We start from the raw sequence: 17,172 nt of genomic DNA, 5'->3' as shown, positions 1-17,172 counted from the left end.
ACTTTAGAGAAGTGTAGGGGAGTGGTGTACCAACAAGGAACTGCAGATGCTGGCTTACCAAGGAAAGCCAACATGCTGGAGTAACTCAGCGGGTTAGCCAGGCAGCAAATATGGATCAGGAGCCTTCTTCAGAATTCCCCTCAAGTGGAGTAATTCCTCATGCCAATGTATCCCACAACCAACATTAAAACATTATTTGCCATTATCACATCAATATCTGTGGGATGATTTTGGTTGTGCCTGAGATTGCTAATTCTGCTCTCCATTTGTGATGGCTGGTAGTCAATCCAGAGCCATCCACTGGAAACTAAATGTTAAAATTAAGTCATCTTGATTCATGTTGGGTGCATTGTTTAATAACATTTGAACTGGGAGTTAGGTTCACAAGACATTGGTGCAGGATTAGGCCATTCAGCCCATCGAGTCCATTCCACCATCAGTCTTGGAGTAACAAAGTTTAGGTAACATTTTTGTTTATCACACTGAGGGTGATGGTGTAGTGAAGGGAGCTGAGGCTGACACTATAACATGGTCATAGACACTTTAATCCAAGGTACATGTATGGGAAAGATTTAGCGTGGTATGGATAAAACACAGGCAGGTGGGACATCTTGTTCCATGCGTATGACTCTCACCCAGAAGCTTGCAACAATGCTTTGGGCAAAGTTATTTTAATATACAGAGGGTGGTGGGTGTCTGGAAGAGAAGGAGGTGGAGTCAGATACGATAGTGATGTTTAAGAGGCTTTTAGATAAGCACATGGATGTGCAGGGAATGGAGGGACAGGGTTCATGTATTTAATTTGACTGGCACGGGCAGCGTGGGCCAAAGGGCCTGTCTCCGTGCTGCACTGTTCTATATACTCCAGAGACATTGGGCAAATCTCAGCACCACAGCTGGGAGGTTTGTACACCATGAATAATCTGGGGTTAAAATATCCATCCTAAATGATGTGACCACAAAATTACCAGACTGTTGCAAAAGTCTATCACACTCATTACTGGCTGTGGGGGCTAGAGATGTGCCAAGCTTAGTCAGCCTGGCCTGTAAACACCGCTGGTCCAGGGGATGGTGCCAGCCATTCAGCTGTAGCAGAACCCCTCAGTAAAACTTCCCCTCAGCATTAACTTTGGCACCACGTACCACAGACTTGTCAACTCCTCCTCCACAGCATTTTGGGCCTGGTATCTGTTGGAAGAGTTCCACAAATGCCACAAAGCTGAGAGCTGAGATTTAGCTGTCTCTCCAGCCAAGTGTTCCACTGCACTTATACCTCTGATACCTACCTGATAATGTGGAAAATTAGCAAATTATGTCCAAAAGGATGTTAGACCGTCCAGCTAATTAATCTGTTCCCCATCGTCAACTACGTAACAAAGCTGGTGTCGACAGTACTATCAAGTGACAGCTGTGTGTCCAGCCTGGTCACGGATGTTCATGTGCGTTTTGTCAGTGCCACTTAGCTCCAGCCGTGGTGCAAACAGCTTCTTCCCTTCAACCATCAGGCTCTTCAAGCGAGCGCAGGAAGGAACTGCAGATACTGGTTTAAACCGAAGATAGACACAAAATGCTGATGTAACTCTAATCTGAAGGGTCTCGACCCGAAACATCACCCATTGCTTCTCTCCAGAGATGCTGCCCTGAGTTACTCCAGCACTTTGTGTCTATCTTCTTTAAGCATGCTCCTCAGGAAAGCAGCCAACATTCCGGCACACTCCGGCCATTCCCTCTTCTCCGCCCTCCCACTGTACAGAAGACACAAAATGCCACCAGATTCAAGGACAGAAGAAGAGCTTCTTTCCTGCTTGAATCTTGAAGTGGCCCCTGCACTGCCTGTAGCACCTGTGTATGGAGTGATGGTACAATACGATTTGACTGGATAGCACACAGTTGTTTACTGTGACTTAGTGCACGTGACCATAATAACAAAACCATATCCCTGCTCCCGGGCTACACAGTGTCTACTTATACATTAGCAACACAACTCTACATTCCCAGCCAGAATCACCGCCTCCAATGATTCAGAATTCCCAACGGTCAGCGTCATCCCAAACGCCACCCACTCGCCCAGGTATTGAGGCCAGTTCATTGGCTATATTTAAGAGGGAGTTAGATGTGGCCCTTGTGGCTAAAGGGATCAGGGGGTATGGAGAGAAGGCAGGTACAGGATACTGAGTTGGATGATCAGCCATGATCATATTGAATGGCGGTGCAGGCTCGAAGGGCCGATGGCCTACTCCTGCACCTATTGTCTATGTTTCTATCTATGTTTCTATGACCAACACCAACATCTCACAGCTTTGCTTTGAATCAACCTGTTATTACACAAATAAAATAATGACACAAGGTTTGAGTGTGACATTTTATTCATTAGTTCATGTATCACAACCAAATTCAAAATCACATAATTATTTGTTTAAATGAAAACTTCATTGAAGTTATTGACTTGCTAATCCATTAGAAAATGATGCCTTTTCCTTCATACAATAACCATGTTTTCAGTTAAAATAGTCATTTGCAGAACCAGATTCTAAATATACAGCATGCCAACAATTTCAATACGTCACGAGTTGCTTGGAAGAAAACTCTCAGCAGAAACAAAGTGAGAATAACAGATACAGGATGCAGATTCCAGAGTCACTGTTCAGCTGCCCCTGCCCTGCCCCCCCCCCCCCCCCCCCCCCCCCCCCACCCACCCACTACAAGTAGACCCAGCAAGTATACTCATTCCATGCCTACCTTTATCTACACTAGGCTACCTCAAAGCAGAATTGTAAGAGCTGAAAGTATAGAAAGTTAGCAACTGACAAAGACACAGTTTAGCCAAGGCTACAGAATGACACAAGGAGCCCGGCTATTGCTGATCTTTTGCATTTCTGTTCCATCGTTAGCTTTCTGGACTGCATTCATGACCTGCAACAGAGAAATAAGAGCAGAGCTGGTAAAGTATTCCTCAGCAAAGTCACACAGAAAACCCCAACTCAGTAACACAACTTAGTTTCATGTAGTTCTGCACACATACTTCAAAGACAAGTTGCTACAGCTCGTGATGAACGTATGTCCACACCCTCTCATTCTAACCGCCTTCAAGCACACCATCAATCAACTGGTGAACAATGCAAGCATACTTCAAGGCAAGCAACCAAGCATTTTGTAGCAGGGTTTTCTTAATTCTCTGGGCATGCTATCAGTGTCAGGAGGCAAGGGGCAGGTATAGGCAGCTGGGATCATGTATCCCTGCGTGTTTGGGGCAATGAGGAACATACTTCTGAGGAAATCAGGAGGACCAAAGGGGGCAGGAGTTGTTCACAGATAATATTTTTAAAAATCCAAAGATATTATGTATATTAAGGGAAAGAGAACAACTAGAGAGATAATAGGGCCTCTCAGAAACCAAAGCAGATCTGTGTATGGAGCCGCAGGAGGTGGGCAAATTCTTCAATTAGTATTTGTCCTCAGTTATTACAATGGAGAAAAACAAAAAGGTTGTGTAATTTGGGACACGTAATGGAGAAGTCAAGGAGAGTCCATATGAAGGTAGGGATATTTCCTGGGCATGTTCAGATATATCCAGGGAAGCTAGAGAAAACAATTGCAGGAGTCCTGGCAGATATATATGAATCATCGTTAGACACAAGTGATGTGCCAGATGACTGGAGGGTGGCTAATGTTGTGCCTCTATTTAAGGGCTGCAAGGAAACGCCCAGGAACTATATACCAGAGCCTAACGTTTGTGGTGGGGAAGTTAATGAAGAGAATTCTGAGGGAAAAGATAAATGCATTGGATAGTCAGGGGCTGATTAGGGATAGTTAGCATGGTTTTGTACATGACTTACGAATTTGATTGAGTTTTGTGAAGAGCAAAACATAAAGAATGAGGGCAAAACCACAGACGTTGTCCACATGGACTTCAGGCCTTTGATAAAGTTTTGCATTCTCTGGAAGGTTGGATCACATGCCATCCAGGAAGATTCACCCAACTGAATACAGAATTATCTTCATGGCAGGAAGCAGAAGGTGGTAGTGGAAAGGTTTTTCAGACTGGAGGCCTGTGACTAGTGGTGTGCCTCAGGGATCAGTGCTGGGCCCATTGCTGTTTGTGGTTTGGAGCAACAATTTGGACGACAACGTACAAGCCATGGTTAGTGAGTTTGTAGGTAACATTAAAGTGGGTGGTATTGGCCATCAATAGTTATATCAGGCTCTTGATCAGCTGGGCAGGTGGGCTGAGAAATGGCTAATGGAGTTTAATTCCGGTAAAGTGCGAGGTGTTGTATTTGGGGAAGTCAAAGGCAGATCTTCACGGTGAACGGCAGGGCCTTGGGATGTGTTTTAGAGACAAGGTACATTGTTCCTGAAAGTGGTATCACAGATGGCATGGTCAAGGTGGTATATTGGCCTTCAGTCAGAAATATTGAGTTTGATGTTATGTTAATGCTGCACAATGGGAGTGGGAGTGGCTGCGCTGCCTTGCAGCTGCGGCTCGCCTGCAGTCCGTTTGTCTTTTCTGTTTTTTGTTTTCTTTTGTCCTGTTTTTACAGTTTATTTCGGTTTATTTAGCTGTGTATGTGTGGGGGGTGGGTGTAATATGTTTTTTGACTTCCTTCGGGGGGGATGCGACCTTTCCTGCCGTATCCCCCGTCTCCGTGTCCGTCTGCGCTGAGGCCTATCGCGGAGCTGGCGGCCTCCAACTGCGACCGACATCGAGGCTGTGGAGGCTGTGGAGCAGAGCCAGGACTTACCAACGCGAGCCTGGCCGACTTCGGGGCTGTGGTTGCGGTGCGGCACAACTTCCGACCCGACTTTGGAGCCTCGGAGGCTCGGCCGCGGGCCAGTGGACGACATCATCGGGAGCTCGAGTTCTGTTTTCCGGAGCTCCCGCAACTACAGCTGCGTCCGCTGGACTGGAGGACGGCAGCTTCGGCAGCTTCGACCGCCCCGGGCCGCGGAGTTTGAACCGGCCCGTTTGCGGAGCTCGGATTCAGCCTGCGGGACTTACCTACCATCACCCGGCAGGGTCATAACATGGCTTGGATTGCCTCAGCGCAGAGGGAAAGCAAGGAGGGAAGAGACAATGACTTTGGGAATTTAAACTGTGTTGAGTGTTTGTTAATTATTCTATGTTATGACAGCAGGCTAAACCATATTGTTTGTTTTGTTTTTGTTTTTGTCTTTTGTGTTTACCTTGTGTGGGACTAAAGATGGAAATTAGCTACTGGCTACAATCTTGCATATTACATGCAAATGTTTATTAATATGCACTGTCCCTAATAAAATCAATTCAAATTCAATCTTGGCGATGCCACACTTGGTATAAGCGTGTTCAGTTTTGGTCACCCTTCAGTAGGATGTCACTAAGTTGGAAAGTGTGCAGGTATAAATTTTCAAGGATGTTGCCAGCTGAGGTAGCAGAAGAGATTGAGCAGGTTGGGACTTTATTCCTTGGAGCACAGAAGGCCTGAGCGGTGATCTTGGAGGTGTATAACATCATGAGGAATATAGCTAGGGCGAGTACATGGAGTCGTTTACCCAGGGTACGGATATCAAAAACATGAGGACATGTGTTTAAGGTGAGAGGAGCAAGTTTTAATACACACCTGAGGGGCAACTTTTTCACCCAGAGGGTGGTGGATGGGTATATGAAATCAGCTGCCAGAGGGAGTTGAGACATACTATAACATCTCAAAGACACTTGGACAGGTACATGGATAAGAAAGAGGAATATGGGCCAGACCCGTGCAATTAGATAGACAAGCTTAGATAGATATCTTCAGACTGATGCACACAAATGCTGGAGAATCTCAGCGGGTGCAGCTGCATCTATGGAGCGAAGGAGATAGGCAATCTGAAGAAGGGTTTCGGCCCGAAACGTTGCCTATCTCCTTCGCTCCATAGATGCTGCTGCACCCGCTGAGTTTCTCCAGCATTTTTGTGTACCTTCTATAAGACCTATGTTCGCTTGCACCTCTCACCTTTATGTAAAGTTCATATTGTCAGTTTTTGCATATCTTGCCGGTTTGCCCTCCATTTCTATTTAAAATTCCTATTATGCTGGATCCTGAATTTATTTCAAGGTTCAGGCCAGCTTTTACATGTTGTGTTTCATCACCCACCCTCCTCCCTAGGTTAGTCATGGCAAGTACATCCTCCACCTCCCTGCCACCTTGGAACCTCACTCCTCATTGCCATATATTGTCATGAATTATTTATTTTCATATCACACCCTTAAATCTATTTGTCCAAACCACTTTAGTTAACTTTCCCCTCATTTCTTTGTTGTTCTCCTTACTGAATGTGGTTCTTTCATAAACATATCTTGTTCTCAAGACGAATTCTAAATGTAAACATACTATGATCATCACATACCTAGGGATCTAGCCCTCAGATTATAAACCATTAGCAGTTTCAAAGTAGCCCATTCCCATGTTGGGTTTCATTAGGTCATTAGTGATAGGAGTATAATTAGGCCATTCGGCCCATCAAGTCTACACCACCATTCAATGATGGCTGATCTATCTCTCCCTCCAAACCCCATTTTCCTGTCATCTCCCCATAACCTCTGACACCCGCACTAATCAAGCATCTATTTATCTCTGCTTTAAATATATCCACTGACTTGGCCTCCACAGCCTTCTGTGGCAAAGAATTCCACAGATTCACCACCCTCTGACTAAAGAAATTCCTCTTCATCTCCTTCCTAAAGGTATGTCCTTTATTCTCCCACTAGTGGAAACATCCTCTCCACATCCACTCTATCCAAGCCTTTCACTATTCTGTACGTTTCAAAGAGGTCCCCTCATTCTTCTAAACTCCAGCGAGTACAGGCCCAGTGCTGTCAAACACTCCACCTAATGCACAGTTTAAAACATTGCTGCAGAAAATTCTCCTATATGTACTCTGCCAATTCATTCTCACTGTTACCATGTCTAATTTGATGAACTCATGTTGCAAGATTGTTCAAATTGTAATTAATCACTATATTTTACATTTATAAACACATCCTTCTTGATTTATACCGTTCAAAAGATCTGTATACCAACCCCTACTACTGCTTTTTCAAACCACCCACATGAATGTCACGGGCGTAATTGAAATAACGGAAGGAAACAGATGGCAAGTAATTTAATCGTAAAGATTCAACCTTATAAAAAACTAAACTGTCCACTTACATCATTTTCATAAGGGAATCCATTGGTTTCCAGTTTGGAGAAGATTAGCTGCCCATTGACTTCAATCTCAAAGCTGCCTAATTGGCAAAAGCAGAGAGTTTATTAAACAGACACAGGGGATTAAACATGCACAAAGTAAAGATGCTGCAGAATTATCCCTTGGTTAAATGGAGAGTAAAAAGATAAAATGCACACTTTAAATGTTGAAGTCACCTTGAAGGATAATTTACAATGCACAAGGGAAGTTTATTCAAGGATTTACTGAAGACTATGTTTGTGCTGACTGATCTCATCTCCCTCCAATGATCCATAACCCTCCATTCCCTGCATATCCATGTGTCTATCTAAAAGCTTCTTAAACACCACTATCGTATCTGCCTCCATCACTGTTCCAGGCCCCCACCACCCTCTGTGCAGAAAACGTACTCCACACAAATCCCTTATCCCCCCCCCCCCCCCCTCCACTCACCTTATAGGTGAGCCCTCCAGTGTTGGACATTTCCATCCTGGGGAAAAGGTTCTGATTGTCTACCCTATCTATGCCTCTGATAAATTTTATATACTTCTATCAAGTCTCCCCTCAACCTCCAACATTCCAGAGAAAACAATCCAAGTCTGTCCAGTCATCACAAGTCTGCGGCTGAGTATTACTCCACATGGACTACCGAGATGAGGAAAAACTTCTTCACCTAGAGAGTTGTGAATCTGTGGAATTCTCTGCCACCGAAGGCAGTGGAGGCCAATTCACTGGATGTTTTCAAGAGAGTTAGATTTAGCTCTTAGGGCTGATGGAATCAAGGGATATGGGGAAAAACCAGGAACAGGGTTCAGATTTTAGATGATCAGCCATGATCATATTGAATGGCGGTGGTGGCTCGAAGGGCCAAATGGCCTATTCCTGCACCTATATTGTCTATGTTTCTATGGAACAGCACATTAGGCTTTATTCCAACCTGTTAAAACAGATGCGACTGAACTGAATGTAGAAAGCAAAATCTGTGGGGAATATCATAAAAATGTGCTTCATTGGGCATCTATTCCACTCCCATTTGTGGCACTCCCTCTGCAGTTCATCAGGGAACCAGAATGGAGGCGGAGTCTTGGTTCTTGGTCCTCCAAAATATTCCAAATGGAATTTAAACTGGAGGTGGCGGAGGGTGGACTTAAGCAAAAAAGGGTTCTTGGAGAAGAAGAGTTACCTTTTGGTTCTTTTAAAAGTGTTCTTGTAAAAGTCAGTGCTTTTAAGTGTTCTTGTACACAATGTGTTTTTAGGGAATAAATGCTGCAAAATGAAGCTTCCTCAGGTGGGCACCAATCACAGCAGATGACGACATTTACAATATTAATAGAAACCCCAGCTTTGCCATGCATTCAGAATCACCACAGGTTTCACCCCCCTCTCTGTACATAGGACCAGTGGGTCATGGATGAAGATGAAGAAATTCATGATCATTGCAAGCCGTCACCAGAAGACAACCACTCCTTCGATGTATTAACTTTACCTTGCCTCCCAACATCGCCAGAAACAGCCGCATCAGGAAACGTCGTCAAGATTATCTCGACGAGATCCTGATAGCGGGATTCGTACCCTCAGGCACCACTGCAGTAAACACACAAGGGAGGCAGTTAATGCATGCAGCAGTCTTAGGAACAGTATCACGAGCAGCAACACAACAAAGTTAAATATCACATTGCATTACCCTGTCTTTGCTGTTTCCCTCACCCTTGCCCGAGATTTAATTCCAGCATGTGGCTTGTTCCTAGCTATGATTTGAGAATTTCATGTCAGTCTCATCTTAGAAGTAACTTCTCTCTGATGGAATACGGAGGCTCTGTGAGACACCGATTTGGTGTATTGTGAGCCATTTTGGGCCCCATATCGGACGAAGGATGTGCTGGTTCTGGAGAAGGTCCAGAGGAGGTTTACAAGAACGATCCCAGAAATGACTGGGTTAATATATGATGAGCATTTGATGGCACGGGACCTGTACTTGCTGGAGTTTAGAAGGATGAGGGGGTTTACCTCATTGAAACTTACTGAATAATGAAAGGCTTGGATAGAGTGGATGTGGAGAGGATGTTTCCACTAGTGGGAGAGTCTAGGACTAGAGGCCAGAGCCTCTGAATTAAAGGACATTCTTTTAGAAAGATGAGGAGAAATTTCTTTAGTCAGAGGACGATGAATCTGTGGAATTCTTTGCCACAGAAGGCTGTGGCGGTCAAGTCAGTGGATCAAGTCAGTTCTCAAGCTCCTCCAACTGTAGACTCTTACAGAAATGCACGAGTTCATAAATCCACTGTTCATAAAGGTTCTTTGGCAACCAACATAATACATTTTAAGGCAGAGATAGATAGATTCTTGATTAGTACGGGTGTCAGAGGTTATGGGGAGAAGGCAAGAAAATGGGGTTTGGAGGGAGAGATAGATCATCCATGATTGAATGGCGGAGTAGACTTGATGGGCCGAATGGCATAAATCTACTCCCATCACATGACCTTATGTTAGGAGGAACCCACCTTCTCTTTGGATCTTCCTTCCTCAGATGTTTGAGGCAATTTGACATTTTGCTAAATAGTGAATAAAGTTCTACACGTGGACAGTTTAGCACATACCAACTGCTGACATCACAATCTGATTCAGGAATGCCCAGGAAGGAAGAAAGATGAAGAGTGTGGTACACGCTGCCTGGTCCATCACAGGCACCAACCTCCCCACAATCAAAGCAATCTACGGGAGGCAGTGCCTCAAGGCATAGAGATATTTGTCTTTATGCCTTCTGGGGTTGCCCAATTTATCCATGCCAATTATCGTGCCCCATTTACACTAGTCCCACCTGCCCGCATTTGGCCCATATCCCTCTAAACCTATCCTATCCATGTACTTGTCCAAATAATTTTTTAGACATTTCATTGTCCTATCTGGGACATATGACAATAAAGCACTCTTGATTCTTGATAGTACTTGCCTCAACTATCTCCTCTGACAGTGTATTCCATATATTCTACCACTCTGGTGTAAAAAGTTGCCCACCAGGTTTCTATTACATTTTTCACCCCTCACGTTAAACTCACGTCCTCTGGTATTTGATGCCCCTACTCTGGATAAAATACTCTGTGCACTTACCGATCTATTCCTCTCATAAATCTGTACACCTTTAAAAGATTACCCTTCATCCTCCTGCAATCCAAGGAATGAAGTCCTAGCCTGATCAACCATCTGCTATAGCTCAGGCCCTTGAGGCAGCTAAAGACAAAGACTCACACCACCCTGGCTACAGTATCTTGTTGTTACCATCAGGAGGAAGGTGCATGTGCCTAAACACCGTGACCGCCAGCTTCAAGAGCAGCTTCTTTCCACCAACAATCAGGCTCTTGAACCACCCTGCACAACTCGATTGAACTACTGTAGTCTATGCACTATTACAGTCAGTCTTTGTATTTTAGTTTATGCATGATCATGGCCTCGGTTACTCAGTATAACAAATCATTTATTGTTGCATCAAATGTGTCTGTAAAGCTGCAACATTGAGAATTTAATTACTTTGGTTCACAACCGTTGCATTTGACAAATAAACACTTAGGACAGTTTCTCTTTCCATAGTTGTTACTTATAGAGTCATATAAAGTAATAGAGTGTGGAAACAGGCCTTTCGGCCGAACTTGCCCACATTGGCCGACATATCCCAGCAGCACTAGTCCCACCTGCCCGCGTTTAATCCATATCTTTCCAAACGTGTCCTGTCTATGTACCTGTCTATTTCTTAACAGAAACGCAATACTGCTGAATATTTCTAGGACTATCTGGAGTTGTCTTCAATTCCACAAGGTGCTCCTCATCCACCATCGGCCAGAATTCACTCAACAAGAGGTCGATGACAGATATAATGTCCAGAACCCAGGTTCTGTTCTCAATCTCCTCCAACTGTAGACTCTTACAGAAATGCACGAGAAAGCCAATACTTAACTCCACTTCCCATTGGGGAATCAGAGTTATTTTACAGCACCCATCCAGATAAGCAGCAAATCCAGGAAAAAGATCTGCTCCATTACTGGGGTGAGCGTCCATGTTCTTGATTTCTTCACCAACAAATTACTTGTGGGGAAATGGGTCCATTGCAAAATATATTCTCTATTGGTCACAGAGGTTCTTTGGCAACCAACATAATAAATTGCAGAACAATATTATGACAGATATGCTATTGTTTTGGGAATTGCTTAGATACTCCCCATGAATTCCCAGAGAGACACGGGCAGGTGATAGATTCCCCCCCCCCAGACCTCCACTGTACTGCAAACAACACAGGCTTACTGTCCATCCTGACTCCGGACCCAGTCTCCCCTGCTTATACAAATTAATTACATAGTTACATAGACAATAGACATTCGGCCCTTTGAGCCAGCACCGCCATTCAATGTGATCATGGCTGGCATCCACAATCAGTACCCCAGTCTTGCCTTCTCCCAATATTCCTTGATTCCGCTAGCCCCAAGAACTCGATCTAACTCTCTTTTGAAAGCATCCAGTGAATTGGCCTCCACTGCCGCCTGAGGCAGAGAATTCCACAAATTCACAACTCGGTGTGAAAATGTTTGTCCTCATCTTAGTTCTAAATAACCTAACCCTTATTCTTAAACTGTGGCCCCTGGTTCTGGACTCCCCCAACACCGGGAACATGTTTCCTGCATCTAATGTGTCCAATCCCTTAATAATTGAATACGTTACTATAAGATCCCCTCTCATTTCCATAACCATTACTGGAACAAGCAGCAGGAAAGGAAAGTCTAGAAAAACTATAAATATTCAAAACATGTGAGCCATAACCAAAGCTAACCTTTCCACACAATGTCCTTTATCAACACTGGCATGCAAAAAACCCACATGTTTTAAATTGCCAAGTGGGGTGAAGTGGAATGAACAAAGGGAGTATTTCACCTGGCGACACAAGTGACCACAGATGTTGGAATTTAAGCAAAACAGATGACACAGAGCTGGGTGGCAGTGTGAGCTGCGAGGCGGAAGCTATGAGGCTGCAGGATGACTTGCATAGGTTTGGTGAGTGGGCAGAAGCATGGCAGACGGAGGTTGCACGGCAGTCGAGGTCACGACCCATGACCTGTACTGTTGCCACACAACGCCTTCTGGAGCACACGCGATGAATGTCAGGTAAGCACACTATGGCTGCCAGTACCCGGGCCCTTCCTCTGTCCCAGCATCCGGACTCCATGCTGACCGGTTCCACACTCGCGGACCCCAGGCCATCTATCCCCGCGGCCGGGGGTGGGGGGTCAGGGGGGGAGGAGGTTGCGGTGCCAGTGCTGGTGCAGCGCGGTCAGTGACTGGGTGGGTGGAGGGACCAGACTGTCCCCAAATCTGCTGCAGCTGATGGGGACGTTGTCTGGGGTGGGGGGGGGGGAGATGGTCGGGGTGGTCGCAGTGGGGGGGGGGAAGATGGTCGGGGTGGTGGCAGTGGGGGGGGGGGAGATGGTCGGGGTGGGGGGGAGATGGTCGGGGGGAGTAGGGGATGGTGGGGGTCGGGGGTGAGGGTCGGTGGGGGGTGTCGGGGTGCCGGTGCAGCACGGTCAGTGACTCTGGGTGGGTGGAGGGACCAGACACTCTGTCCCCAACTCTGCTGCAGCTGACGGGGACGTTGCCGGGTTTTTGTCCCCGTGTGTCCGCTGCCCGGAGCCGCGGTCCTGCTCCACCCGGCCCTGTGTGTGGGCGCTGCCGACCCACAGCCCGTGACAGTGCAGCCACACAGGGGGAGGGTGGGCAGAGGGCAGCCGTTGTCGAACAGCGCTGACCCAGGGGTCTGACTCAGCCGCTTACACATTGGTGCTCGGGTTCACAGCAAAGATACGAGAGCATTTGGTTCAGTGCGCTCAGTCACTCTCCACAATTATTTACAGCGCAAGAATTGACCATTTCGGCGTTTTTTAACACGTAAGAAAGTACGTGTTTCGTGTGTTGACAGTGTATGCCAGAGGCTGCCATATCCTCCAGAAGGATTGAGCTGCTCCGTGCATCACGCCATTTGACCCGATTATTTTATTTGTATCCCACCTATAATAATGTGGATAGATGTGAGGTTATCCACTTTAGTAGCAAGAACAGGAAGGCAGATTATTATCTGAATGGTGTCATAGAAGGGGAGGTGCAACAAGGCCCGGGTGTGCTTGTACATCAGTCATCAATGAAAGTAAGCATGCAGGTACACCAGGCAGTTAGGAAAGCTAATAACATGTTGGCCTTAATTGCAAGAGGATTTGAGTTTAGAGGCAAGGAGGTCCTACTGCAGTTGTATGGGGCCCTGGTGAGACCGCACCTGGAGTATTGTGTGCAATATTGGTCTCCTAATTTGAGGACTGACATTATTGCTATTGAGGCAGCGTAGCGTAGGTGCACCAGGTTAATTCCCGAGGTGGCGGGACTGACGTATGATGAAATAATGGGTCGACTTGGGCTTGTATTTGCCGGAATTTAGGATGAGAGGGAATCTTATTGAAACATTTAAAATTCTTGGAGGATTGGACAGGCTAGGTGCAGGAAAAATGTTCCTGGTGTTGGGGGAGATCAGAGCCAGGGGTCATAGTTTAAGAATAAGGGAGAGACCATTTAGGACTGAGATGAGGAAACCACCCAGAGTTGTGAATCTGTGGAATTCTCTGCCACAGAAGGCATTGGAGGCCAATTCACGAGCCGTTTTGAATGGAGTTAGATTTAGCTTTTAGGGCTAACGGAATCAAGGGATATGGGGGGAAAAGCAGGATCGGGTTTCTGAATTTAGATGATCAACCATGATCATATGGTGGTGCTGGTTCGAAGGGCCGAATAGCCTCCCCTGCCCCTATTTTCTATTATATGTTGGAAACGAAGTGCTGGAGGAACCCAGGGGGTCAGGCAACATCTCTGGGGAACATGGATAGGCGAGTTTCGGGGTCGGGACCCTGTCACCCCGCTCCTATTGCCCGCCGACCGTCACCCCATCGACATCCACCCATCTCCGGGCGGGCCCCGACCCCGGCCCATGTACCGCCCAATGCCGCCTCGGATACCGTTACCCGCACCGCGGCCCTCACACCCCGGCTCCCGGTCCCCACACCCCGGCCCTCACACCCCGGCTCCCGGTCCCCACACCGCGGCCCTCACACCCCGGCTCCCGGTCCCCACACCCCGGCCCTCACACCCCGGCCCTCACACCCCAGCCCCCACACCCAGGCTCCCGGTCCCCGGCCCTCACAACCCGGCTCCCGGTCCCCACACCGCGGCCCTCACACCCCGGCTCCCGGTCCCGGTCCCCACATCGCGGCCCTCACACCCCGGCCGCGGTCCCCACACCGCGGCCCTCACACCCCGGCCGCGGTCCCCACACCGCGGCCCTCACACCCCGGTCCCGGTCCCCACACCGCGGCCCACACACCCAGGCTCCCGGTCCCCAGTCCCCACACCCCAGCTCCCGGTCCCGGTCCCCACGCCGCGGCCCTCACACCCCGGTCCCGGTTCCCACACCGCGGCCCTCACGTCCCGGTCCCCACACCCCGGTCCCGGTTCCCACGCCGCGGCCCTCACACCCCGGTCCCGGTCCCCACACCCCGGTCCCGGTTCCCACACCGCGGCCCTCACACCCCGGTCCCGGTCCCCACACCGCGGCCCACACACCCAGGCTCCCGGTCCCCAGTCCCCACACCCCAGCTCCCGGTCCCGGTCCCCACGCCGCGGCCCTCACACCCCGGTCCCGGTCCCCACACCGCGGCCCTCACACCCCGGTCCCGGTCCCCACACCCCGGTCCCGGTTCCCACACCGCGGCCCACGCACCAGAACTCGACGTGAATCTTAACGGGCATGTCGACTCGGTGTTTGCTGCCGCCTCTGTGGCCGAATGCGCCTCCTCCTCCTCCTTCTCCTCCCGCGTCGCCGGCGCCGCCCCTACAGGGCCGGGCGTTGCACCACGTGATGTTGCAGCAACAGGCTCGAGGCGGCGCCGGGCTGTCGGTGCGCGCGCTCGAGGGGCGGGTGACGGAGAGAAAGCCCGAGGACAGGACCGAGGACGGGTCGGGGGACGGGGCGGGTTCAATGGCAGGGGTGGAGGCGCGGGTGGAGGAAGGGGTGGCGGGCTGTGACCGGGAGTCGCGGTGGAGGCCGCGGACAACGGTTACCGAGCTGCGGGAACCTACTTTGCGGGCCCGGGCCGGTGCCGGGGCATCCAACAGGCTGTAACTCATGGCTGGGCTGTCCGACATTTCCTTCATCGGCGCCTCCAGGCCGCCAAAGTCCAGGATCGAGCTCTCCCTGCGCTGCTGGGTAGGCCGAGCATCCAGGGACAGCGCCTCCAGGGCACCGAAGGCCGAACTATTCCTGTCCTGCAGCGAGGGCCGCGTCCAGCGCTTGCCGCCAGGGGGCGGGGGCTTGCTGCCGGGGGGCGGGGGCTTGCCGTCGGGGGGCGGGGACTTGCCGTCGGGGGGCGGGGACTTGCTGTCGGGGGGCGGGGACTTGCCGCCGTGGCGCGGGGACTTGCTTCCGTGACGCGGGGACTTGTCGCCGTGACGCGGGGATTTGCCGCCTTGGGGCGGGGTCTTGTCGCCGGAGAGCGGGGGCTCAGTGTCCGGGGGTGGAGCCTCGGCGACCGAGGGCGGAGCCTCGGCGACCGGGGGCGGAATCTTGTCGCTGGGGGGCGGAGCCTCGGCGTCCGGAGGCGGGGCCATGGCGTCAAGGAACGGAGCCTGAGGCTCTGTGGGCGGGGCGTGAGGCTCTATGGGCGGGGTGATGTTATCAAGGGGTGGGGCCTGCATCGAGGACCGCGAGCGGGGCATGGAGCGCCAGAAATGAAGGATCCGACCCTCGTTGGGCTGAACAGCGGGGAGCAGCCCGGCGAGGGCGAGCGACTTTGGGGTCTCCCATCCCTCGAAACTCGGGACGGAGCTTTCCGTGTCCTGTAACGACATGGCCGGGTTAACCGGGGGCGAGGCCTCAGTTCCCGGGGGCGAGGCCTCAGTTCCCGGGGGCGAGGCCTCAGTTCCCGGGGGCGAGGCCTCAGTTCCCGGGGGCGAGGCCTCAGTTCCCGGGGGCGAGGCTTCCCCCGTACTGGAACCAGGGGCGGCGTCTTCCATACCCGGTAACGGGGGCAAGGCCTTCCCTGGGGCGGTGTCCTCCATGCCCGGCAACCAGGGCGTGGCCTCGGCAACCAGGGGCGTGGTAACCAGGGGCGGGGCTTCTGGAAACGGGCGGGGCCTGTATCCAGGGGCGGGGCCTGTGTAACCAGGCGCTGGGCCTCTGTAACCAGGGGCGGGGCTTCTGGAAACCCACGTGGCCTGTATCCAGGGGCGGGGTTTGGTTTACCAGGGGGCGGGGTCTCTGTATCCAGGGGCGGGGTTTGGTTTACCAGGGGGCGGGGTCTGTGTAACCAGGGGCGGGGCTTGATGACAGCTGGCAGCCAAAGGCCCAGTCAGAAAGGTAGGTCATCCAGAGACTGACAATGGCTAAGGTTGTTGTGGACCTGTGGGAAATAATGCTGGGAAATACAATGGCCGAAGAGAGAGGGGCTAGTGGCTAGTTTCTGGTAGCATCCAAGAAATTGTAACATGTCGGGAAGTGGTGTTAGGTAAATTGAATGGATTAAAGGCCGATAAATCCCCAGGGCCAGATAGGCTGCATCCCAGAGTACTTAAGGAAGTAGCCCCAGAAATAGTGGATGCATTAGTGATCATTTTTCAAAAATCTTTAGATTCTGGAGTAGTTCCTGAGGGTTGGAGGGTAGCTAATGTAACCCCACTTTTTAAAAAGGGAGGGAGAGAGAAAACGGGGAATTACAGACCAGTTAGTCTTAACGTCGGTAGTGGGGAAATTGCTAGAGTCAGTTATTAAAGATGGGATAGCAGCACATTTGGAAAGTGGTGAAATCAGCATGGATTTATGAAAGAAATCATATCTGACGAATCTTATAGAATTTTTCGAGGATGTAACTAGTAACGAGTGGATAAGGGAGAACCAGTGGATGTGTTATATCT

The 17,172-nt window shown here is 49.6% G+C and overlaps 1 protein-coding gene across 2 annotated transcripts; it reads right to left on the bottom strand.

The window, feature by feature from the left end:
* Positions 1–2,348: 2,348 nt before the first annotated feature.
* Positions 2,349–15,545, bottom strand: mien1 (migration and invasion enhancer 1). Of its 2 annotated transcripts, none has more exons than XM_033034837.1 (4): positions 15,343–15,545; positions 8,672–8,769; positions 7,170–7,246; positions 2,349–2,913 (listed from the first exon to the last, which is right to left on the bottom strand). In XM_033034837.1, the coding sequence occupies exons 1-4, from the start codon at positions 15,369–15,371 to the stop codon at positions 2,830–2,832; spliced, it is 288 nt and encodes a 95-aa protein (XP_032890728.1). In that variant the 5' UTR covers positions 15,372–15,545; the 3' UTR covers positions 2,349–2,829. The 2 variants fall into 2 exon arrangements, with proteins under 2 accessions (XP_032890728.1, XP_032890729.1); XM_033034838.1 differs by lacking the exon at positions 15,343–15,545 and adding an exon at positions 14,984–15,271.
* Positions 15,546–17,172: the final 1,627 nt, after the last annotated feature.

Source organism: Amblyraja radiata, chromosome 16, assembly GCF_010909765.2.
Source record: "Amblyraja radiata isolate CabotCenter1 chromosome 16, sAmbRad1.1.pri, whole genome shotgun sequence".
Classification (NCBI taxonomy): Eukaryota; Metazoa; Chordata; class Chondrichthyes; order Rajiformes; family Rajidae; genus Amblyraja; species Amblyraja radiata.
The sequence above is the reverse complement of the archived record's forward strand: the minus strand, read 5'-3'. Positions and strand labels throughout refer to the sequence as shown.